The sequence below is a fragment of the Mauremys mutica genome, chromosome 12 (assembly GCF_020497125.1).
Source record: "Mauremys mutica isolate MM-2020 ecotype Southern chromosome 12, ASM2049712v1, whole genome shotgun sequence".
In the NCBI taxonomy this organism is placed as follows: Eukaryota; Metazoa; Chordata; order Testudines; family Geoemydidae; genus Mauremys; species Mauremys mutica.
Window position 1 is genome coordinate 74,651,670 of NC_059083.1, and position 23,832 is coordinate 74,675,501.

The following is a 23,832-nucleotide window of genomic DNA, read 5'->3' on the forward strand; positions in this document are numbered from 1 at the left end:
ATGGTAATATATAAGTATTTCATATGGGTCACCTTAAAATGTAATCTTCCCTCTTACTTTCCCTGAAAAGATCAAAAACAAATTATAGGTTGCAATTAATTACAGCCACATTTGTATCTTCTAATAATTCATTTACTAAGTCAAAAATGAAAATAAATTACCTGTATTAACTACTGTGGAATCTGCTGTCCACATACTGCAGTAAAGACTAGTATTGATGTCACTTAAGTTGGTACACATTCAGTCTAGTGGGGAATTTGGCTCCATATTGATAAACAATTACTTTCTTTTGGGCTTTCCCACCCCACAAAAAAACTCAACTTGACTATACATGACCATTACAGTTCCCATGATATTCTGCATGGGAGTTAGAGGGGTTTACAACAGAGCTACCCAAATTCCAGTTCCATTCAGTCTGCCTCCTGAAATTCCACTAGCTGTTAATATCAGATATAGGATTCTTCTTCACTTTCTCTTTTATCTATTGTTGAACATTGCTGCTGTTAAACTCTTAAATATAACTATATTATTTTACTAGTGGGTGAAAGGAACTAATATAAATGTGAGGCAATCTAAAAAGCATATTAAGAGGTTCCATTTATTCCAGCCAGCTGCCTGCACATATTTGAAAGCAAGCAACTGCAATAATAATCTGCTGCTCTCTCTCAACTGATGAAGCAAACTAATTTTTAAAGCCAAGGGAGCTGGAGCACATGAGTTATAAGGAGAGGCTGAGGGAACAGGGCTTATTTAGTCTGCAGAAGAGAAGAGTGAGAGGGGATTTGATAGCAGCCATCAACTACCTGAAGGGAGGGTTCCAAAGAGGATGGAGCTAGGCTGTTCTCAGTGATGGCAGATGACAGAACAAGGAGCAATGGTCTCAAGTTGCAGTGGGGGAGGTTTAGGTTGGATTTTAGGAAAAACTATTTCACTAGGAGGGTGGTGAAGCACTGGAATGGGTTACCTAAAGAGGTGGTGGAATTGCCATCCTTAGAGGTTTTTAAGGCCTGGCTTGACAAAGCCCTGGCTGGGATGATTTAATTGGTGTTGGTCTTGCTTTGAGCAGGGGGGTTGGACTAGCTGACATCCTGAGGTCTCTTCCAACCCTAATCTTCTATGATTCTATGACCAAAATAGCTCAGTCACAATGATTACAGATTTTAAAAGGATTTCCTAGCATTCAAGATCTTGGAGCAGCTCCATCACTACTTTTCTTCTTATAAGTGCTGGCTCATATTTCTAAGTTTGCGTTATTAATATGAAAACTTACATATCATTTCAGTTTTATGCAAATAAAGGATGAAGCCTCTCTATGCTGAATATCCAGTTTTCTTCATTCTTTCCAAGAGACAATAACTTAAAAATTTCCTAAGGGGGAATTGAATCATGACAGCTACATTGAAACAAAGTATTCAGATACAAAACAATTACTTGAAAATTGCATATGGCAGTTGACACTAATGACACTATGTCAGAGTTTTGGTTGTACTTGCTCTAAGAAAAAGATTTATTACTCATTTTGGACAGTTGGACTTATTTTTAGTGTATGTTCTTTTCAGAATGTAACAGGTAAAAAAAATTAATATCTTGCAATGTTTTCAGTCCAGTGGGAATTTCAACTTAATGCACTAAGTACCTTATTTTTTGGAGCAGATTGTTTTATTTTTTTACCTGAATGTCATAGGCAACAAGCCCACTAAATGAAAATCCTAAATAAAATGTCACATTTTCATTTCCTGGAGGCACGGAATCAAAATGTAAAGGCAAAATATGAATCTGCCCAACATGACCCCGCGCAAATACTTTTCCCTTTTCTGTCCAGCCATTCACTCTTTTTAAGACACTATGAACTTTGCCTATTTTCCATACATCTCCATGTAGCCACTTCATTCGTCGTTCATTTAGGGAGCCATCAATTAATTTATCAATCCTAGTCTTGTGCACAAACTTTCCTAGACCGTTGCCTTTTCCCAGGAAAAAATGTGTGTAGATTCTCTTTTTTCTTGGAGCAATGTTTTTCATCTTGACGTCATATAAGCGCTTCATGGACTGAAGAGCAGCGATGAGAATATCATTTTTATCCGGATTAGACTCTCTGTCTAATGCATCATCTGGCCAGTACAGTAAGGTGAGCAAAAAATGGGCACTTGCGGGAAATGCTGTTCTTCTCTGTTTAAAGAATCTATTGCTGAGTTCTCTAAGTGTCTGAAAAGGAAGAAGTTTGGAAGATCCTGGAGATAAACATGCTAGTGCGATGTGACACAAAATGTAATTGATGAGATCAATGTCCTCCAAGCTTCCTCTATGTGGGTCTTCAGGGTATAAACTAATTATTTTTTCTAGCTTATTAACTGACCTCTCATCCTTTGAATCTGACAACAGTGAAAGAATGGTAGTGACACTGCCACCACCATACTTATAAATGTTCATGCTTTTGACTAGCTGGGTTTCAGGTCCTCCTTTTATTACCACAGTAAGGGAGTCTGAGGTAAAGAATTTGGCATACACCTCAGACTGCCTTTTCAACCACTTTCTGGGATTGTAGACTTGTTCTTCTTTCTCCTCCGCCTCATTTTCTTTGTTCTGGTTTTTATCTGTTTGGAAGTAACTTAGATCTTCTGAAATCCACTCCAGAGCATTATAAATGTTCTGGCGTAAGCCTTTTAAACGACTGTGGAGCTTTCCCCAGGGTTTTTTAATTTCCTCAGGAATGTAGTCTGTTAGCAAATAACGCACAAGCTCAGGATGTTCCCCTTGTGTGTTTCTGGGAAATACCTCAAGTTTAGACAGAAATTTTAGTAGACGACATCCCACTTCAACCTCTCCAAAATAACCAGCATTGTTCATGCTGTCGATCTCTGACTTTGCAGCCTGTTGTGCAGCCCTGAAGCATTTCATAGCTTTAAGGGCAATTTCTATCATCTCAATGACTTCACTAGGAGTGGCTTCATCTGTCTCTTTGTCCACAGTAAAACTAAACCATTTCCTGTACACTTGACCTTCTGTATCCAAAATAAAAGAATCATATGGCAAATGAGATTTGGCTACCCCTGCCCAATATTCTGCATCCTCAAATTTTTCATGATTGTAATGCAATCGAGCAAGCTGCTGGGCAAAGTAGGCATCTTTTCCCAGGCATTCGTATGCAGTTTTTAAAACCTCTATAGCTTTTTCACAGTTTTCAACCTTACAGACATGCTCAATGAATGGAGAGAAGAGGCTGTCGGTATTGTCTCCCCTGCTCTTCTTGTCGCGTCGTATAAACAGATCTCTGATGAATTTTATGAACTCTTCCCGTCCAAATCTGTGCTGAAAAAGCATTTTTTCCTGGAGAAGATTAATTGCAATTTGACTTTGAGGCTGACTTCCTGAGAGTTGGTGCAGAATTTCCTTAGCAACCAGGTGATGTATTATTTGAACACATGAAATATAGGTGGTATTTGCTCTTAATTCAATGAAAATAAGTCGTGCCTGTTCACTTAAGTTGTTTTTGAAATCATACTCTCTCTTTTCTGTATATGCCCCCAGCCCTAGGAATGCTTCACAGTGTGATAATGAAATGTATGAACCATGTACATAGGAATTGAGCAAAGCAACATACTTCATCAAACTAGTAACATGGGAGGAAAGGTCTATGCCTTCCTTCCAGTGCTCTACAAACTCTGTGATATATGTTTCCTTAAACTCCTTACTCATCAGGACAAACGTAATTATAAATTCAGGCTTGAAGTCTTTCTGCTTTTCAAGCTTTTCAATTTTGGTTTTGAACAGATGTTTCTCTTGGTCTGACAGTTTGTGAGTGACAGCAACTGTATCGAGAGGAGAAGCTTTGCAAAGCTTTTCAGGGACATTAGATCGTTTACAGCACATGAGGATGAAACAAGGCTTGGATGAATGACCTCTTCTAGCTGTCATTGCATCCATTAAATCATTCTTTAACTCATCTAGATAATCTTCATCATAGTCTTCAACAAGGAGGAGGACTGGGAGAGAATTCTTCATGTCATTTTCATCATATTCTCTAAAATTAACTGCATGTTGGGAGACAGTTGCAACTGGATATGAGGATTTCACCACAGCACATCTTAAATCCTTTCTTCTTTTCCATAGTACTTGCCTTGCAATGGTGCTTCCTCCACTTCCAGGTTGATGAAATATTTTTAGTTTAGCCACAGACCACCTGATTCTGTTCTCATGCAAAATGCCATCTAAGATTTTATGAACATCTCTGCAGGCATCACGTTCAATGACTTCTCCACAGCCCCCTTTATCAGCAAGCCAGAAATTTTTCCAGCTGACTTTTCTACCTTGGTAAAATGTTCGTTCTATCTCTTGTATTTCTTTTGTGCTCAGAAGATCCAGTTTGATATCATCACATTGATTTGTACACAATATTTCAAGGGAAAACATTTTCTCTTCTTCCAGTGTTGGAAGCACACACAGACCTCTTGTGGAAACTGGTAAACGTCTGGGACATATTGTAGAAGGCATCATGTTTTGAATAGTGGCATCTACGTGACTTAGCTTCATGCCCACAATGCTCCTCTGTTCTAGTGTCTCAATGCTACAAGATGCCTGAGCTAGGTTAGCCCACTTCTCATAATTTTCTTTGGACTCTGCAATGCATATGATATAATCCATACCATTCATTTCTGTATAGAATTCCTGGAAGGTGTCTACAATTGGCTTCTCCACAGGTGATGATAGTAGGAACAGTACCACAAAAGATCCCTTTGGAAGGATTTCATCACAGATAAAAGAAACGGCTTTCTTAAGATACTTCTTTTTCGTTCTAATCCAAGTATTTTCATCACAAGGTTTTTCATCCCCAGAGAAGTCACTACGTCCATTGCAAAATATCCAGCTGGTGTAATCATCTAGGCCCAAATCTTTTTTAAATTCAGTGGTGTTCATCTTGCTTTCATTGGCATAATTTTGCAAAAAATGGAAATTTGTTGCATGATGCTCTTTGTACTTGGCATGTAAACCTGACACATTGGAATCCTCATCAAAATCAAACACACAGAAAATATTCATGCGCATTAAAAAGTTGATAGACTTAAGATCTTCCTTTCCACATCTGTTTGTGACAAGGATATAACTCAGATAGTCATCTATATAGGTCTTTCCATCATTTAATAGAACTAATAACTTACGCCCTAAATCCTGTGAAGTTTCTATCAGGTCTTCATTACTGGAGGACTCAGCCATTTCTCTTCTAACATCCCTCTCTTTTAAACCCTGAATAAAATCCAGTTGTTCTTCATTCTTTACAGGTTCAGAATTGGCCTTAAGTCTTTGATAGAGAACTGGATATTTTTCACATATTGTCTTATTGCTGTTTTCGTTAAATCTAGGTAAGCGTACTTGAAAAATCTTCCCCTTCACTGTACTGGATGATGGTTCAATGTCAACCTCCACCACAAAGCGTTGGTCTTGAGAGTCCTTCTCAATCACTTCAATAAAAACAGGAGGGCGAATGCAAATTCTTGCAGCTTCTTGGTCTGATGCATTGAAACATTTTGCAATGTTTTTATCCAATGCATCAACATAGATGTCTCTGTTTCTGACTGGCACACCTATTATCTGCCCATGTTCATAATCCTTGTCACCTTCAAACCTGTCCATGACACCAAAGTGTATCGTTCCATTACTTCGGATATTCATGCAGGCTGAGCCAAATCGAATCACTTCAAAGGCAAACTTTGCTTCAAGACGTGGTCTGTCTAGCTCCGCAGCAATGGCAAAAGATTTGTATTCATGGCAAGGGGTGATCAAATCAATGACTCCTGTTTCCGGAGAAAGGACTGTGTTTTTCACATACTTAAAATTAATATCGTGAGTGCCAAATGGTCGAAATCGGCTCAGAGTTAAAGCTTCAACTCTTTTTTTATGCATTGAATGACTTTTCCCATTTTCTGTCCTGACAAGGGTAGACACAGATTTTTCCGTGTCTTCCCTGCTAGACTCTTCTAGTGGACCAGAGATGTCTGTTTTTGAAGCTGCGTGCTGGTGAAATGTTACTTGAGAACTTGGTACATTTTTAGGCCGTGTGATTTGGATGGTCTTCAAGTCACACTCTCTCTTTTCAGCTGGTACATTAGCTGTTGTAGGCATGTTAGAATTCCTGATTTTCACTGTCTTTTCCTGAGCACTAGTTGTTCTACCAGTGTCACTCAAGATTTCTGGAGTCTTACAGCTGGGATTATCTGCTTGCCCTATACCTGCTTTTTTGTTCAAACGTTCCAAAAGTTCATTTCTTTCACATATAAATACGTGGATTTGGCCTTTTTTCATACCAATGCTTTTGAGAAAAGATTCGTCTATTTTTCTAAGCACTGGACCTGTTACTTCCTCCTCCCATAGCTTTTTCACATATTCTTCTTTTATTCCAATGGACTCTAGCCAGGCTCTGACGTGACACTCATTCCATTCAGCCAAAGGTAACATTTTGTAGTCTAAGAATAAAGTAAGTTTTAATAATAAATAATAAAAATAAATCAGACAAAACGTGAGGTCACCCTGAGCAATTCAGCATGCTGTATTCTCATAATTATAATCCTCCTTGACAGCAAGCATGTGTACACATGGGTTGGTGGACTGAGTATAAAACTGGGAATCAGGAATTCCTACATTCTGATTCCAACTCTCACTCATTTGCTGTCTAGTCTTGGGCAAGTCACTTAGCCATTGTGGGTCTAAGTTTCCCAATCTGTAAAATGGGAATAATACCTATTTACCCACTTTGCTGGGCTGTTGAGAGGATTCACAGTTGTGTACCATACGGTGGACCATTTACTTGTACTTATATGTTTAAAAAATAATTATGGGGAAATATCTTAAAAGCAAGGTACATACCCATTTTCTCTTGAAGTGGGTTTATCCTCCTGCTAATAAATGAAGATCTAAAGTAGAAGAAAACATACATACATAATGTGTTTCAGAAAATCATTTCCACATCCAGATTTACTCTATCTATACTGTAATTAATTTTTTGCACCATTTGTCTTTTTATGTAAATTATTTCTTCATTTTCAAAATCCACCTAGCACTCTGCTTTTCATAGTCTGACATAAAAGTGGTGAAAAATAAAACCAGTAATTCATAGAAAATAACATAACTGATTAGTCATGAACTTGGGAGCTTAAATTCATAACTCTCTAGATGCTAAAACTCATGGGCTGAATAGAGACACTGGATTTAATTCTCATTACAACCCACTAACTCCCCTCCAGGTGTTTCCTCTCTCCCCTTTCCTGGCCTTTGACTGGAGAGGCCTTAACAGGCCATTTCACCTTGAATGATCCCTTGAAATATGTGTTAACTACTTATGTGAAACAATCTGTTTCATCTTGTATTTAGCTGTGACACTCTGGTTAAGTTTCCCAGACATGAAGAAGAGCTCTGTGTAAGCTTGAAAACTTGTCTCTCTCACCAGCAGAAGTTGGTCCAATAAAAGATATTACCTCACCCACCTTGTTTCTCTGAGGGCTTGTCTACACTTACAGCACTGCAGCCTGCCGCTGTAGCGCTTACTGAAGACATTACGAGAGGCAGTAGCTATGTCGACGGGAGAAGCCCTCCCACTGAGATTGCGCTGTCCACACCAGGAGTTAGGTCAGTACAACTGCCTCACTCAGGAGTGTGGATCTGACGTAGTTATAGCAACGACGTAGTTATAGTCTGAACAACATAGTTATAGTAACGTAAGTTTGTAGTGCGGACCAAGTGCTGCACTCACACAGTCTGTTGCTTGCAAAATTGGGAAAACACCTTAAGATTTTCCCCATTCCGCCTCCTTCTTATCCAAACGGGGCACATTAATGGAGTCAAATTAATATTGATAACCACAGTGATAATGGGTCCAGCTCTCAAATAGTGCTACATAGACAGGACTTAACCCTTGACTAATCACCTGTATCACAGAATCTCCTGCTCATCTCATTGCATCTGCATCTCCAAGAGAGTGAGCTGGATACATTTTTCTCATTTGAGAGACGCTTGCCTATGGGTAGGAAGAAATGATCATTAGGGCTGGTTGGGATGGGCCCAGAAATAAGGCGTTCAGGGTGCAGGACGGGGCTCCGGGCTGGGGCAGTGGGGTGTGGGGGTAGAGTGAGGATCTGGCTGGGAGTGTGGCCTTTGGGGTGGGGCTGGAGATGAGAGATTTTTGGGTGCAGGAGGGTGCTCTGGGCTGGGATTGAGGGGTTTGGAGGGGGATCAGGGCTGGGGCAGGAGGTTGGGGTGTGGGAGGAGGCTCAGGGGTGCAGGCTCCGGGTGGGGCTTACCTCAAGCAGCTCCCGGAAGCAGCAGCATGGCCCTCCTCCAGCTCCTACACGGAGGCGTGGCCAGGTGGCTCTACATGCTGCCCTGTCCGCAGGCACTGCCCCTGCAGCTCCCATTGGTCACGATTCCCCCTGGCAACCCCTACATGTAGGAACCAGAGGGGGGCCATGTTGCTACTTTCAGGAGCCGTGTGGAGCCCTCTCCCTCACCCCCCGCCCCGCCCCACTCCCCAACTGGCGCGTCAGAGTGGGGCAAGCCCCAGACCCTGCTCCACACTGGGAGCTCGAGGGCCGGATTAAAACAGCTGGCGGGTCGGATGCAGCCTATGGGCTGTAGTTTGCCCACGCACGTATGCCACCTTGACGCATGGTAGGGCCCATACAAATAAGCCCTAAGCTGTCAGAAAAAATGTTCCCCTTCATTTAGTGACGGTTCAGGTTGCAGAAACACACAGCCACCCACCTAAAAACCATACAATTATAGACATCAGGAAGGAAGAGTCGCCTCCATGCCTCATTGCCGTCATACTGCCTACAGCAGTGTGCTAATGAACTCTGACACCTCCAACAGGTACTGAAAATCAATTCATAGGACTGGATGGGACCATCTGGGTCATTGAGGCCAGTCCCTGGCTAGCACAGGCCACCCCATTATATAATCCTGTTCATAAATGTATCGCGCTCCATTTTTAAATTATTAAGGTTGTTTGCGCCTGCTATTCCTATTGGGAGGGGTTCCAGAACCTCACTCCTCTGCTGGTGGTGAGAAACCACCTAATTTCCAGCCTAAATTTATTTATGGCCAATTTATGCACAACAGTCCTCGAGTTTAAAGACCCGCTTCTCCCGCCCTGGTGTTTTTCACAGACAGCAATCCTATCCCCTCAACCTTTACTTTGCTACATAAGACACTACACACTCCAGCTTCAGCCAGTTTGCACTGTAACCCAGGAACAAAACAAAAGCGATGCAACTTCATAGGAACCTCTGTGGTCATAGGGGCTGACTTCTAATGGTGCTGGTGGGGGCTCAATTCCCTTCTGCCCACCCCACCCGACTCCACCCCCCCGTCCTGCCCCATTCCAACCCCTTCCCCAAAGGCCCCTGCCCCAACTCTCCCCTCCACCCCTATTCACCTCCTTCCCCAAATCCCTGCCCCGCCCCGCCTCCTCCCCTGAGTGCACCATATTCCCACTCCTCTCGCCCCCCCTCCCCGAGCTTGCTACAGGTGTTTGGCCACAGCAAGCGCTGGGAGGTAGGCAGAGAAGCGTGCCTGCAGCACGCTCGCGGGTGGGGGTGGGTGGATTTTTTCCCTGCCCCGGAGCACTCACGGATTCAGTGCTTATGTCAGCAGTGTTAAATCAGCTTAGTGACCCAGGGACTTGGTGGGTGTTACAGCCAGATGGGGTGCCCTGTAGCTACAAGAGCACCTTGAGGCGGCCTGTAAACATTTTGCAGTTCCTGGTTTCAGAGGTTTACGCCTGGGGGCACTCAACTTTCTGGAAGGGCAGGAGGCTGTGCTGGGCAACTGGACTGCCACGTTAACCAGGGGGTTTGGCAGTTAAGTCCACAGGTTTGTTTTTGGTTTTTTTTTTGGAAGGAAGTCTGTGCATAGATAGCGATCAAATACAGTCCCAGTCCTACTTTCCTGGGTTGTATTTTAGACAAGGGGCTGTGCTGTCTGTGTACAAAATGAGTTCACATCCCAGCTTGTTCCTGGTGAACAATACCCTGTAGTGCAATATCTAGGGGGGCCTGAGGGAAGGGGGCTGGGAGGTGTGTTTTGGTGGAGGAGCAAAGCTGGTGTGCAAAAGCCCAGTGGGGTGTGTTGGAGATGGTGGGGAGGGAAGGCTACCTGGAGTCCGCGTTTTGATGGGCTGGGCTGGTCCTGCATGGTCTTTTTGGCTCTATTAGGGGTTGACTTAGCTGTGGGAGAGGTGAATATTACCTTGCCCAGTGTGGTCTGTGCAGCCCATGTGTGCACAGTAGTCACAGGCTACATATACCTGGATGGGCACACTAGGCATGAGGAATTATTGGAGCAGATGTAATGGGTGTGTTTGGTGTTTTCACTGACCGTGTCGCATACGCATCAATGAGTGGTTGGATTGGCTGCTTACGTCCAAACAATGAGAATGGAGCAAACCCTGCTGGTAGTCTTTGTCTAAGGCCTTGTCTACACTAGCAAGTTTCTGCGCATTAAAGCAGCTTTCTCACGCAGTGTACACACTGCCAAGCCACTTAGTGCTCAGAAACTCCGCAGTTGCATCGCTGTAAAAAAAAACCACCCTGACAAGAGGCGTACAGCTTTCTGTGCTGGGCCTACACCAATGTAGACACCCTGGTCAATTAAAGTGCTGCAGTTGGCCTCCGAGAGGTGTCCCACAATGCCTGGTCTTGCCTCTCTGGTCATCAGTTTGAACTCTACTGCCCTGCCCTCAGGTGACCAACCATGAGCTCCAGCCCTTAATTTCCTTGGGAATTTTGAAAGTCCTCTTCCTGTTTCCAGGTGACCATGCCTGCTCCACACACCGGGTGACCCCCCCCGCTGGGAGCAATGCCAAGCTGCTGGACCGCATCAGCATTTGGGGTGAGGAGGCTGTCCAGTCCGAGCTATGCTCCAGCCATAGCTATGGATAGATTTCATGATGTATGACAGAAAGAGGCCATGACTGGGACACATTGCAGTGCAGGGTAAAAGTGAAGGAGCTGCAGAATGCCTACCACAAGGCACGGGAGGCAAACCGCTGCTCCAGTGCTGCGCCCATGAGCTGCTGGATGCGATATTTGGTGGCAACCCCACCTCCACTGCAAAGGCCACTGTGGATACTTTGGTGGCTCGCATGCCAGTCGAGAGTGGACCGACCCAGGAGGAGGAAATCTTGGATGAGGATGTGGAGGGGGAGGGGACCGAGAGGCAGAGGACCACTCAGAGGTCAAAGATGTATGCAGCCAAGAGCTCTTCTCTAACCCGGAGGAGTCTAGCCAGTCCCAGGTGTCAGAGTTTGGTGAAGCGCAAACAGGAGAGGAGGCCCCTGGTAAGTGGCTTTGATTTTGGGAATCGCTGAAGCAAGTTGTTGGGGGCAGTAAGGTTGCAGAAATCAGGCTTATGTCGATACTAGCAATTTATGTCGGTATAACTGTGTTGCTCAGGCATGTAGGAAAATCATACCCCTGAGCAATGCAATTATACCGCCCTAACTCCTGGTGTAGACAGCACAACGTCGACAGGAGGACTTCTCCCATCAACATAGCTTCCGCCACTGCAGCCTTTTAAGTGCAGACAAGCCCTGAGTGTATTTGTATCTGTCATGCGTCAGATGCAAGTGTTTGACTTCTTCTTGTAGGGTAATAATCCTCCCTTTCCCCTTCAGATCAGAGGCTGCCTCACTGGACTGAGACTATTCTTCAGTTAGGCCACTGAGCAGCAACACAAGGCTGACAGACGTTTCATTCTAATTTTAATTACTGCATTAAACCTGTTATATTGTGGTCTGAATTCCACCTCTTCACCTGCACAATGGCCTGTCTCCCCCTCTTCTCTGCCAGTAATGCATCTAAGGGGTATATAGTCCACACACTGCCTCACGCAAGGCCACTCTGTGAGAGTTCCCTTAAGAGCCTGCTTAATGCTGCCTTTGCTTAGTGGACTTTATGTTGGTATAAAGGTGCCTTCAACCAGTGTAGTTTATTCCTATACTACAAACAACTCATCCAAAAGCAGAGTGTGCAAAATATAGCCCAATAATTCAATTATGCAAGAGAGTGAGAAAACAGAAATTTAACATTAATGCCTGCAAATAAATATTTCTAAAGATCCCTCAAGCAAACTGAGACAACAGAACAGAGTTAAATAATAACAACAGGTGCTTCAGAATATGTCAAATAAATTTTTTAAGTATAAGTAATAGCCACATGTGTTTCCGTACCACACTAAGAAAGGTAAATTCTGCTCTCTCAGAAAGGTCACCGGAGGTGAGTTTCTACAATTCCAGGCTCCTACCTGCTTCAGGGATGCGAATGCAGGTTTAAAGGCAGAAGAATCATTAGAGTGGATAGAGAGCAGTTTGCAGCAAAAAGGCAAGTTAAGCAGAGCCTCTGATACAAACTATGTTTTTGAGAGATGAGAAACCCTTGCCCCTTTAACTTTGATGGAGAGGTGAGTATAGAACTGGAGAAGGATGGTCCAATTCCTGTGAAGGAGGGGAGGAGGAGGGTCAGCAGGCTAGTGGGGGAGACTGGTGGTACAGGCTTAAAAAGGAATGGGGAACAAATACACACATTTAAGTAAACAGCAAGCCCGTGGAACAGATGTGAGTGAGTGATGAGTATTTGCTACCTGTTCAATCACACCCCTCCCCCAAATTCTTGGGTAAAGCAACTCCAAGGCTGTACAAATACTTTAAAAAAATTCTTTTCCTTTTATCTGAGCTTTTCCTCGGTGGGGGGTCTGATTCAGTAAAACCCTTTCCCCTGGAGTAGACAGGGAATGTTATTTCCACGGCGGGTCACAGCCCAGGCCCTGCAGTACAACGGGCCCTGACTAGGCAACCAGAGCTTTTGAGGAAAGGAAAGTTATTTTTGTCAGTCCTGGCTAAAACGCGCCACCAGGGGACAGCAAAGCTTGAGAGTGGAAATTGATGCGTTTGTCGATTGTTTGCCAGGTGAGGTGATCGGCTCCAGAAACTACCAGAAGTGGGGTCAGGGCCAGTCCAAGGGGGGGTGGAGTTGGGGTTAAAATGGCCTTTATCCCAATGCCACAATCAGCTGCCCACGGTCCCACTGCAAAATCCCAGCCTGCAGCAAAGCCCGGGGCACAATTCCTTTTAGCCCCGTATGCCCAGGGCTGGTGCCGAGAGGATGGGGACCCCTCATGGTGACCAGACAGCAAGTGTGAAAAATCAGGAGGGGGTGGTGGAGGGTAATAGGTGCCAGGGCCGACTCAGGCTTTTTTGCCACCCCAAGCAAAAAACAAATAAACAAACAAACAAACAAAAAAAAACCTGTGATGCGGCCAGAGCTGCAAAGCAGGGGAAAAAAACAAACGAATAAAACCTGCGGCACGGCCAGAGCGGCAAGGCAGGAAAAAAAACCCACAAACCTGCGGGGCCATAGGCGGCAGGTTTGTATAATTTTTGGTGGGGCCCAAAATGGTGGTGCCCCCCCGCTCCCGCCCTGTAAGCCGATATAAAATGAAGCTACAACGCGTCAGCGCCACAAGATTACAAGGGTCAATTAAAAGTGGAAAGTCAGAAGCAGCACTTGCCTACTTCAATATACGGTATTATATTTTGTTGCATCTGTTGTGATGAAGTGGGAATGTTCTTAATATTTTCTCTGAATACTGTGTGGGTGCCTCAGTTTCCCCTGCAAGATGCCAACTGAAGGTGTTGGGGACAAAGAGATCAGGTGGCCTCCTTGTCCAGAAGAGACACAGAGGCCAGAGGAGGGAGTGTCAGTTTGGAGCTGGCTGGGGAAATTGGGAGAGACCCAGAACTTGGTTCTGGGCTCCCCACCCCCCAAGATGGACCTGACAGAGGGGTTCTGTTTTCTGTACCAACAAGCTCTGTTTAAACTGTGTTCCCGTCATCTAATAAACCTTCTGTTTTACTGTCTGGCTGAGAGTCACATCTGACTGCAGAGTTGGGGTGCAGCGACCTCTGGTTGCCCCAGGACCAGCCTGGGCAGACTCACTTTGGAAAGTGCATGACGTGGAAGGGCATGCTGAATGCTCCGAGGTCAGACCCAGGAAGGTGTAAGCTTCTTGCCCTGGAGACAGTATGCTCCGAGAGAGGAGGCTCCCCCAGAGTCCTGACTGGCTTTGTATGGAGATGTTCCAAAGCATCACAGCATCCCCTTCCACACCATGCACTTCCCAGAAGTCCGCACAGGCACTGACACTCCCTCCTCCGGCCTTTGTCTCTTTTCCAGGCATTAGGAGGCCACCTGATCTCTCTGTTCTCCAACACCTTCAGTTGGCACCTTGCAGGGGAAACTGATTTGGGAGAAATGAAGTAAAAGCTGCCCAAACCGAGCTTGAGCACTCCTGAATTTTGAGGTGTTCAAATCTGGAAGGCAGGTGCTGGGGGTGGGAGAAGGCTGTGGGCTCCATGGGGGAGCATGGCAGCAACTGTCTGGAGCTGCATGGAGCCAGATACGCTGGTCTGAGTGGCACAGTTGGAGAAGAGGTAGGGAGTTCCGGGGGGCAGTCAAGGGACAAGGAGCAGGGGGAGTTGGATGGGGCAGAGGTTCGAAGGGGCAGTCAGGGGACAGGCAGCAATTGGATAGGCATGGGAGTCTAAGAGGTTTATCAGGGGACAGGTAGGGGGTGCGGTCCTGGGGGGGGGAAGTTGGGTGGGGTCTCAGGAGGGGGCAGTTGGGGACAAGGAGAAGGGAGGCTTAGATAGGGGCTGAGGTCCCAAGGGGCAGTTAGGGGCAGGGGTCTCGGGAGGGGGTAATTGGGGAACAAGGACCAGTGGGGCTTAGATAGGGGGTGGAGGTTCTGGGGGGCAGTTGGGGCAGGGGTCTGGGGAGGGGGCAATCAGCGGACAGAGGCTGGGATTCAAAGGGCTCTGGGCTGCTGGCAGCCGCGGGGATCCCAGAGCCCTTTGAATCCCAGCCCCGGCTGGGAGTCAGAGGACTCTGGGCTGCCTGCAACCGCGGGGAGCCCGCAGCCCTTAAAAACTCAGCCGCGGCAGGGATTTAAAGGGCTCTGGGCTGCCTGCAACCGGGGGGAGCTGAGACCCTTTTAAATCCCAGCCGCAGCCGGGAATCAGAGGGCTCTGCGCTGCCCGCTGCGGCGGGGAGCCCAGAGCCCTTTAAATCTCAGCCGCGGCTGGGATTTAAAGGGCTCTGGGCTGCCTGCACCCGCGGGGAGCACAGAGCTTTTAAAATCCCAGCCGCGGCCGGGAATCAGAGGGCTCTGGGCTCCCCGCCGCAGCAGGCAGCCCAGAGCCCTCTGATTCCCGGCCGCGGCTGGGATTTAAAAGGCTCTGGGCTGCCCGCCGCGGGGGGGAGCCCAGAGCCCTCTGATTCCCGGCCGCGGCTCAGATTTAAAAGACTCTGGGCTCCCCGTGGTTGCAGGCAGCCCAGAGCCCTTTAAATCCCAGCCGCGGCCGGGAATCAGAGGGCTCTGGGCGGCCTGCAGCGGCGGGCAGCCCAGAGCCTTTTAAATCCCAGCCGCCGCTGGGAATCAGAGGGCTCTGGGCTGCCTGCAACCGCGGGGAGCCCAGAACCTTTTAAATCTCAGCCGCTGCTGGGATTTAAAGGGCTCTGGGCTGCCTGCAACCGCGGGGAGCCCATAGCCTTTTAAATCCCAGCCGCCGCCGGGAATCAGAGGGCTCTGGGCTGCCCGCTGCAGCAGGCAGCCCAGAGCCCTCTGATTCCCGGCGGCGGCTGGGATTTAAAGGGCTCTGGGCAGCCCTGGCGGCGGCAGCGGCGGGGGGGCGCTCCAAGCAGGGGAGAAAAAACATTGGTGGGGCAGAGCCCCTGCTTGGGATTTATTCATGGGGCTAAAGCCCCAGAGCCCCATATAAGTCGGCGCCTATGTGCGGGGCGGCCGGAGCCAGGGTGCAGGGGGACTCCCTGCACTGCAGAGGTGCCCCGGGTAGCGGAGGGGAGGGGCAGGGAGCGGGGGGAGGGAGAGAAGGGAGGCGGCCAGGGCTTCAGCGGGGCGCTCGCCACGCGTCCCCAACCACCGGACGGGCTCCGTGCCGCTCCGGTCGGCGGGGAGGGAAGGACGCGGGCTGCCTGGCTTGCTGCAGACCTGGCACCGGCAGGGGCAGACGGAGCGTGCAGCCGGCTCCCAGTCGGGCGCTCCCCTCCTCCGCGCTGCCGCCCCCTACAAGGCGGCCGGATCGGCGAACCAAAAAACAGGTGGCCGCGCCACCCTAGGAGGGGGCGGAAGCCGCCCCGTAGGTTCTGCCGCCCCAAGCAGGAGCTTGCTTGGCTGGTGCCTGGAGCAGCCCTGAGAGGCGCCTGTATCAGAACAAGCCCCAACTCTCAGGACTGTCCCTATAAAATCGGGACATCTGCTCACTGTAAACCCCCCCCCCGCCCCGGCACTGGGGGTGCGCGGTTCTACTGCCAGGGACCCGGCACGGGGGAGACCCGGGGGCCGCCGCTGCGCGGGGCTCTGCCCCTCTGGCAACCAGGCCGCAGCGCTGGGACCCCGCCCGCCCCGGGGCCCGCAGCCCCGCTCGGAGCGGCCCAGTGGGGTGGGGGCCCCCTGTGGGGCGCGGTGAGCGGGGCCGGGGCCCGGCACCCTCCGGCCGCGCCCTGCGGAGCCTGAGCCAGGAGGGGCCCGGGCCGGGAGGGTGGCACCGAACGGAGCCGCGAGACCTTTCCCGGGGAGCCGCCCAGCAACTGCCCCAGTGCGGGGGGGGGGGCAACGCTCCCATAACCCCCCCCTCCGGCGCAACGCCAGCGCCCGGGGCGGCCTCACCCGTCGCCGAGTCCTGCCCCGTCCCCAGCCCCGAGCGCGGCACCGATCCCGGGTCTGATGCTCCAGTGGGGCGAGAGCCAAGCGGCCCCTGACGTTGCACTGGGCCCTGCCCTGCCGCCCACGCACTTTAAAAAACCCCAAATCTGGGTGCTAGGAAGCGCCCCGGGGTTTCACTTTCGTTTCCCCGCCGCCGAGCAGCGCCTGTTCCCGAGCCTGCCCACCCCTAAGGCACATGGCGCTGGCGGGCACCGGCTGCCCCTGCCCAGACCCGCTGCCTGGCTGCTCCTGTTCGGGTCCGTCCCACCCTGCCTCACACCCCGCAGCCGCCTTTACTGTTGGACAGTTACTGTAGCGGGGCAGCTTCTGCACTGACAGGAGCGGGGTTAAAGCCCCCGCACCAACCCCTGTGGGCGGATCGCTCAGGTCTGCTTCCCCCTACCAGGGCCGCGGGGAGGGGGGCAAGTGGGGCAATTTGTCCCAGGCCCCACAAGCCCTGGCCCGGTAGCGGTCGGGGGCTTCGGCAGCCAGGGGGCCCTTCAGGTGCTTTGGGTCTTCGGCGGCATTTTGGCGGCGGGGGCGCGTCAGTGCTGCCAAAGACGCAGAGCAACTGAAGCCCCCTACCCCCCCGGCCAGGTGAGTACAAGCGCCGCAGCTCCTCCCCTTTGCCCCAGGCCCCCCGAATCCTCTGGGCGGCCCTGCCCCCTACCAACCGCTCAACTCTGCAGCTGCCTGCTGTTCTTGCACAGCCCCCATCTCCCTCCCCGAGGACACAGCGAAAACTGGTTCAGTGCCGCTCAATGGCATTCACAGGGCCGCTGCAGCCTGGGGGCCACTTCTGGGCCTGAGAAATGAACGGAGTGGTGGGATCACGTCGTAATGTGGGGTTGGGCTGACGCACAGTAGCTGCAGAACTTTTGTTTGGGAAAAGCCACCTGCCTGGATTGAAGTGCTGAGCTCACCCCAGAATGAGAAGTGACTGGGAGCTTACAACGCCCAATTGCTACCTGGCAGTGGGCAATCGTTTTGGAGCTGGAAAAGCCGCAGTGGGGGCCATGAGTCGCCTTGTGCGATGCAGATCTGTGACGCTCCGTAAAATGCCGGACATAGTGGATGGATTCGCAGCAAGGGGGTTCCTGAACTGAGCTGGGGCCATCGCTGGTGCACACATCCCAGTTTTGGAACAGCTCACCTTGCCACAGAAAGGGCTGCTTTTCTATGGTTGTGCAAGCATTGGCGGATCACCAGGTATGCATCACCAACATCTGTATTGGCTGGTCACGGACGTTGCATGATGCTCATATCTTTAAGAACACAGGGCTGTTGAAACAGCTGCAAACAGACACATTCTTTCCTGACCAGTGGATTACCAAGGGCAGTGTTGAAATGGCAACAGTAACCCTGGGGGACCCAGCCTACCTCCTGCTCCCATCGCTCATCAAACTCCACACCAGCCACCTCGACAGCACCAAGGAAAGATTCAGCTACCACTGAGCCAGGTGCAGGACAGTTGAATGTGTTTTTGGTAAGCTGAAGGGACACTGTCTCTGCAATCCAGTCTTGTTAGTAAGTAACACAAAGATACCCCAATGGTTATAGCTGCCTACTGTGTCCTGCATAAGATCTGCAAGGCAAACGGGGGGGAGGGAGGGGGAAGGGTGCAGCCAGGTAGAGTGCCTGTCAGTTCAAACAGCCAGATGCAAGGGCTATTAAAAATGCTTAATGCAGTGCTATGTGGCTGAGGGAGGCCTTGAAAGAGACTTTCCTTAATGCTGTGTGGAGGCCTGTACTTTACCTAGCCCAGAAGGGTTGGGGGCAGACAGGAATTGTGCGGTGCTTGGTGTACATTTGTTAATGCGCCTATTAATTTTGTGGTGTTTGCTGTACCTTTATAATTATTACACTGTCACTGCTCATAGGAGTTCCATCAGCCTGCAATAGATCACGCTCTCACTAGCCTTAGTCATTCATGCCACAGCCTATGTTGTGAAGTAATGAAGATGAATTAGTTTCCAAAAAAATATATTTGTATCGTGTACCAAAACCAGTGCACAAGTGCTATGTTGCAACTAAAAACCCAGTACAATAAAAACTTCTGAAATAAACAAACAGAAAATAATTTAACAAGGAGAAAGAACATTCATGTCCATTTCGACTACCCTACAGCACCCATGGCTCTCATAGGCCAGTGAATGTGAAGCTAGGGAGTGTGTGTGTGTAAAAAGGAGGTGCTAAAATGGACCTCTCACTTGACTAATTGTAGCAATTATTTTATCATTCATTTATTGTGGGTGGTGTGATGTTAGGATTATAGAAGTATAGGACTGGTTAGTAGTTGGAAGAGATGAGTATGTATGAGGTATCTAAGTAAGCAGGGCTGAAACACAAGGCCTAGAGCCTGAGGCCGGTAGGAGTTTAGCTTAGTCATATTAGCCCTTAGAGTTAAGAAATGCTTTATGTAAGTAAGTGACAGAAGAATAACCCGATGCCACAAGATTATGAAAAAAAAAATATCAGTGAGTGGTATTGTGAAAAATTAGCTGCAAGATTAATTTTAGATTACAAAATGCCCTAGAGGCATTTTTTTAACGTGTTCCTTAACCACAGGATACAGGTTGTGTGTCAGTGCTGAGAATAAAAGGAACTATACACAACCTATGGAAAACAGGGTACCCCAATATTCTTGGGGGACACAATACAAATTAGGGAAAAGAAGGTAGACATTTTCACACACATGCACAGGGTATGAGGTATAGTCAGAATCTCATCATAAAAGAGGGTGCCCAGATTGGGAAAATTGAGCTCCCTATGGGAAAACTCCAGCAGGAACCCTCTGTCTACTGATGATCAATCCACGAGAGACCCATCAAACCTGAAGACTATCTAGGAGGATATGAGTATAACTATAGCTATAATTTGTGCATGGATAGATGTAGGATTTATCTGTGCTTGGATATTCATTGTTGGTAACTTTTATCAATTTTATTAAAGATATTAGAAATTGTTCTAGTGAATGTACGTGTTACTTTCCTTGGTCTTCGTGTGTTCCTAGAGACTCTAGATCTGAAACAAGTGGCAGAGGGAGCTTTCACTCTGTTGAGCTTGCGACTGTAGCCACCAGAGCCAAACCCACAGTGGTGTATACAACATTGCTAAATGCATTGGATCCGAAGGGACATGTAGCTGCATCGCTTCTTCCATGAGGAACTTTTGGAGGCAAAGCTCCTGAGCTGGGAACGATTGGCAAATGGAGCAGCGAGCAGTGATATGGGCTTCACCCAAGCAGTGGAGGCAATGTTGGTGCTAGTCACTCACAGAGAAGGAGTGAGGGCATGAAGCTCAGTACTTAAACCCGTGTTGCCCGGGCATAGTGACCGGGCTGGGGAAGAGTCCCACAAAGGGAAGGAAAGTCCAAAACGGTAACTAACAACTATGAATGGATAATTAACTACAACTAAAGAAAGAAAAACAAAACAAAAAAACAAGTGAAAAGCACCGAGGAACAGGGGTTCCGACTCTGGCCACGCAGCAGTAAGAGGGAACTGGAGCAGCATCGACCTGCCCAGCCTCTTAAAGCCTTGGATATGCTACACAGTTGATGCACAACGAATGTGCGGGTCAACTGACACTATTATGAACAGTTCCAGCTCCAGCACATGGTGTGCATGCACTCTTGGAATCCATATAGGGACCATCACTCAAAGAAGAATAAAAGGTAGGTCAACCAGAGTTTGCACCGACTGCGTTTGCTGCTGGAGACACCCCATCTGCCTCTCCCTTTTCTGCTGGGACTCCTGGGTCGGTTGGCTCTTGTCCTCTCCACTGTCTGAAAATATTCACCCTCCAGCCCCTTTGTTCACGGTTTAATGCAGCACAGGCTTGCAGGATCTCAGAGAACATGTCCTCCAGGATCCTCTTCTTTTGCCTCCTCATTTGGCTCAGGTATTCCATGGGTGTGGTGGAAGGACCTCTCAAGGCCACTCTCTTACCACTTCAAAAGTTATTTTTCCTCCTTTGGTATCCTGCTGTTAATTGATTTATCTCCTTAGACTGACCTCACACTTGGTAAAGCAACCCCCGTCCTTTCACGTATTTATACCTGCTCCTGTATTTTTCACTTCATGCATCTGATGAAGTGGGTTCTAGCCCACGAAAGCTTATGCCCAAATAAATTTGTTTGTCTCTAAGGTGCCACCAGGACACCTTGTTTTTTTTTTTGCTGATACAGATTAAGACGGCTACCACTGAAACCTATGCTCTCTGTGCATGTCTCCACTGCCCTCTGGTGGATGGAATGTCAGACTCACTCAAATGTTTAAAGAACAGGAGTACTTGTGGCACCTTAGAGACTAACACATTTATTTGAGCATACGCTTTCATGGGCTAGATCCCACTTCATCAGATGTATGAAGTGAAAATGTTTATTGGCCTAGTAGTTGCAGCATAAAAACTCTTAACAGTACCGCACAAGCAGGGATTACCTTTAGCTCTTTATTTAGGAGTAAACACGAACACACTTACCCAGTATCTATCTCAGAAACCTGATGCCTTGCACAGGAGGAGTTAAAAAAAAATAAAATAAACAAAAGAAGGGCAAAACTTTCCGCCTTACCCTTTTTGCTTGGTTACCTTTACCACGGGTTTTCACACTTCCCCCCCGAAAGCCACGCTATTTCCATGAAAACAGCAGCAGAGAGTGCACAGCCTTCTTTCTAGTCCTACCCATCTTCCCAGACTCCTACTGGTGAACAGCCATTTTCACTAAAAAAGGGGAACACGCCTCAGTTTTTAAACCTATTTGTATTTATTACTGAGTACAAGTCATTATTTAGTAGAATTATAAAAGAACTGTACATTAGAGGTATAAAAATATGAAATACGCTTTGAATAATCTTAGGTAAAACTACCATTTTTTCAAGCTTTTAAAAACATGTAACTTGCACAATTTGGCATCTTACCTTGATATCTGGTTTCATACAATGTAAAACTAGGAAACTCCCAAAAATTTAAGCTTCAGAAAGGTGACTGCATTAGAAAAAGAAAAAACACACATCCCATAGCAATGCCCAATCACACAAGTAACCGTCAATAATTTACTAGTTTACGACACAATGGCACAGTCAGATAAATTAAAAGCTTCCCTGTTCCACATGATTTACCCATTAACAAAAATAGACAAATTAGTTCCATTGAAAGATGCAGTATAGCTTTTCCTCTTCCAGTTATTAAAAAGTGGTTAACAGAAAACACTAGAAGGGTTTTTTTGTTTTTTTTTAAAAAGATTTGGCATGCTTTATACTTGTACCATTTAAATTTGATACCACTTTGTAGTAAAAATTAAATAAATATAAATACGTTAAATAAATATATTGTAAAAGAATAATACACATGTATTACATCAGAACCCAGCATTTCTTAATGCTGTTCACATACTTAATGCTTGTCACAGCTTTAGGGCCACTGAAAAGGAATACTGCATCCTTTCAAATGTAAAGAAAATGTATATAAGCTTCACTTTGGACATCATTATCAATCCAGACAGACAGGAACTCAGGTTCCATTGCTTATTACTACTTTCGTTCACCAATTAAAAATGTGGTCCATAATTTCACTGTTCTTTAGAGCAATTCATATTTCAATCCCTTCCCCCCTGTAGGGTCACATTGTTTCTGGCTCAGTAACTGAAGACCTTCTTAAGAAGAAAGCAAGGAACAATTCCAGCCAGACAGTTGCTGTGTCCAACACACCCAACTGGCCTCCTTTCCTATAAAGAAACTAGAAACGGACATCTGAATATGCTTCTCCAAATTACGGCATAGCTCAGTTTTTAATACTGTGATCTAAGCCAAATACTGCCATTTCCTTTCTATGAACATTTGGCTGATCTCTCAAAACACCATGGCATGGAGTCTTGCATTTGTGAAGTAAATAAAACTGACTGATTTTTCCAATCGGTAATCAATAGGATGGCATTGTAGCTACCCAAGAACTGGGGTCTAATATTCCAGGGTTGTACTGATTAATTAGAAATTACATTCTCTTTACAGGTTTTGGATATTTTCAGATTATTCCCTTTACAATCACTGTATTGTATCTAAGACACTGTTTCAAATGCAGAATATGGCAGTAGTGCAATAGCAGGTTTGGATGGTTTGCTACAACTAAAAGGCTCCTCTTCCAGATCCTAATGCCTAGTAACGATATGGTTTCAGTCACTGTTTGATTCTGTGCAGTAAAATATATGAATTATAAAATCAAGTACAATGTAAGTATGTTCAACAGCAGAATGATGTTTACACACAACTATTTGCACTCCATTTTCACTTTCTTTCTTAAAAGCAGCCTTAGGATAACTCCACAGCTTGGTTCCATGCTTTTCTGACATTAGCACTCATTCCTTGTGCTCCTACTGTCCTTTTCCTGCTCCAGCGCAGACACAATATAAGGCACGTTTGGAAGCTTGGTTTCTTCAAAGAGACATTTTACTCTCTGATGATCCCACTAGTCCCTGCTAAAGGTAGGCCAATTTCACAGCCCTATGCTTGGAATGTTCATCACAGAGAAGGTAGCTCCATCCCCACCCTCTCAAATGGTATCTCCTGGAAGTCTCTGCTCTGCAGAGTCCTGACTATAGTAATGCTGAAAGAGTCTTTCCCCGCTGCAGATTTGCATTGCATGGTAGGTGTGAAGGAGAAGGCGAGGGAAACGAGACGTGAAATAACATACAAAATAGTCTGGGATAGAGCCCAGCGTCTCCTGCACTTCCAGGGGCAGTTCTCTGTAATGATGTTTCTAGAAAAAAAAATACAGACAAGCATTCTTTATAGGGTATTCACTTTCTTCCTCTATGCAACATACTAAAGAGATGCTCATGAACAAGAAGCAGTTTAGTGGCCAAAGAAGCCTTACTAAATGACAAGTGTCATTTTATAGTGGTGGATTGTTGGTAGTAAAGTGGAACACCACCTAAGATAAGCCAATAAAAAGATGGTTTAGGTGGAAACCATAACATATTAGTGGAAACAGAATGTGTAACATTCAAGTTATTTAAAATGCTGTTTATACTTCTAAATAGGCATGGAGAATATGACAGGTATGGGTGGCTAA

General features: G+C 47.0%; 2 protein-coding genes across 4 annotated transcripts in view; both read right to left on the minus strand.

Annotated features, from left to right (window-relative positions):
* Nucleotides 1-1,011: 1,011 nt before the first annotated feature.
* On the minus strand, nucleotides 1,012-16,813 carry LOC123346538 (sterile alpha motif domain-containing protein 9-like). 2 transcript variants are annotated; one of them, XM_044983993.1, is made up of 4 exons: nucleotides 16,729-16,813; nucleotides 7,916-8,005; nucleotides 6,859-6,905; nucleotides 1,012-6,458 (listed from the first exon to the last, which is right to left on the minus strand). In XM_044983993.1, the coding sequence occupies exons 3-4, from the start codon at nucleotides 6,860-6,862 to the stop codon at nucleotides 1,660-1,662; spliced, it is 4,803 nt and encodes a 1,600-aa protein (XP_044839928.1). In that variant the 5' UTR covers nucleotides 6,863-6,905; nucleotides 7,916-8,005; nucleotides 16,729-16,813; the 3' UTR covers nucleotides 1,012-1,659. The 2 variants fall into 2 exon arrangements, with proteins under 2 accessions (XP_044839928.1, XP_044839927.1); XM_044983992.1 differs by lacking the exons at nucleotides 7,916-8,005; nucleotides 16,729-16,813 and having other exon boundaries at nucleotides 6,859-6,928.
* Nucleotides 16,814-21,510: 4,697 nt separating this feature from the next.
* The window catches only part of ERN1 (endoplasmic reticulum to nucleus signaling 1), a 57,746-nt gene continuing 55,424 nt past the window's right edge, over nucleotides 21,511-23,832 (minus strand). For both annotated transcript variants that reach the window (XM_044981572.1, XM_044981573.1), the window contains one exon: nucleotides 21,511-23,517. In XM_044981572.1, coding sequence (XP_044837507.1) covers nucleotides 23,311-23,517 — 207 coding nt within the window. In that variant the 3' untranslated portion in view covers nucleotides 21,511-23,310. The remainder of the gene's footprint in view (nucleotides 23,518-23,832) is intronic.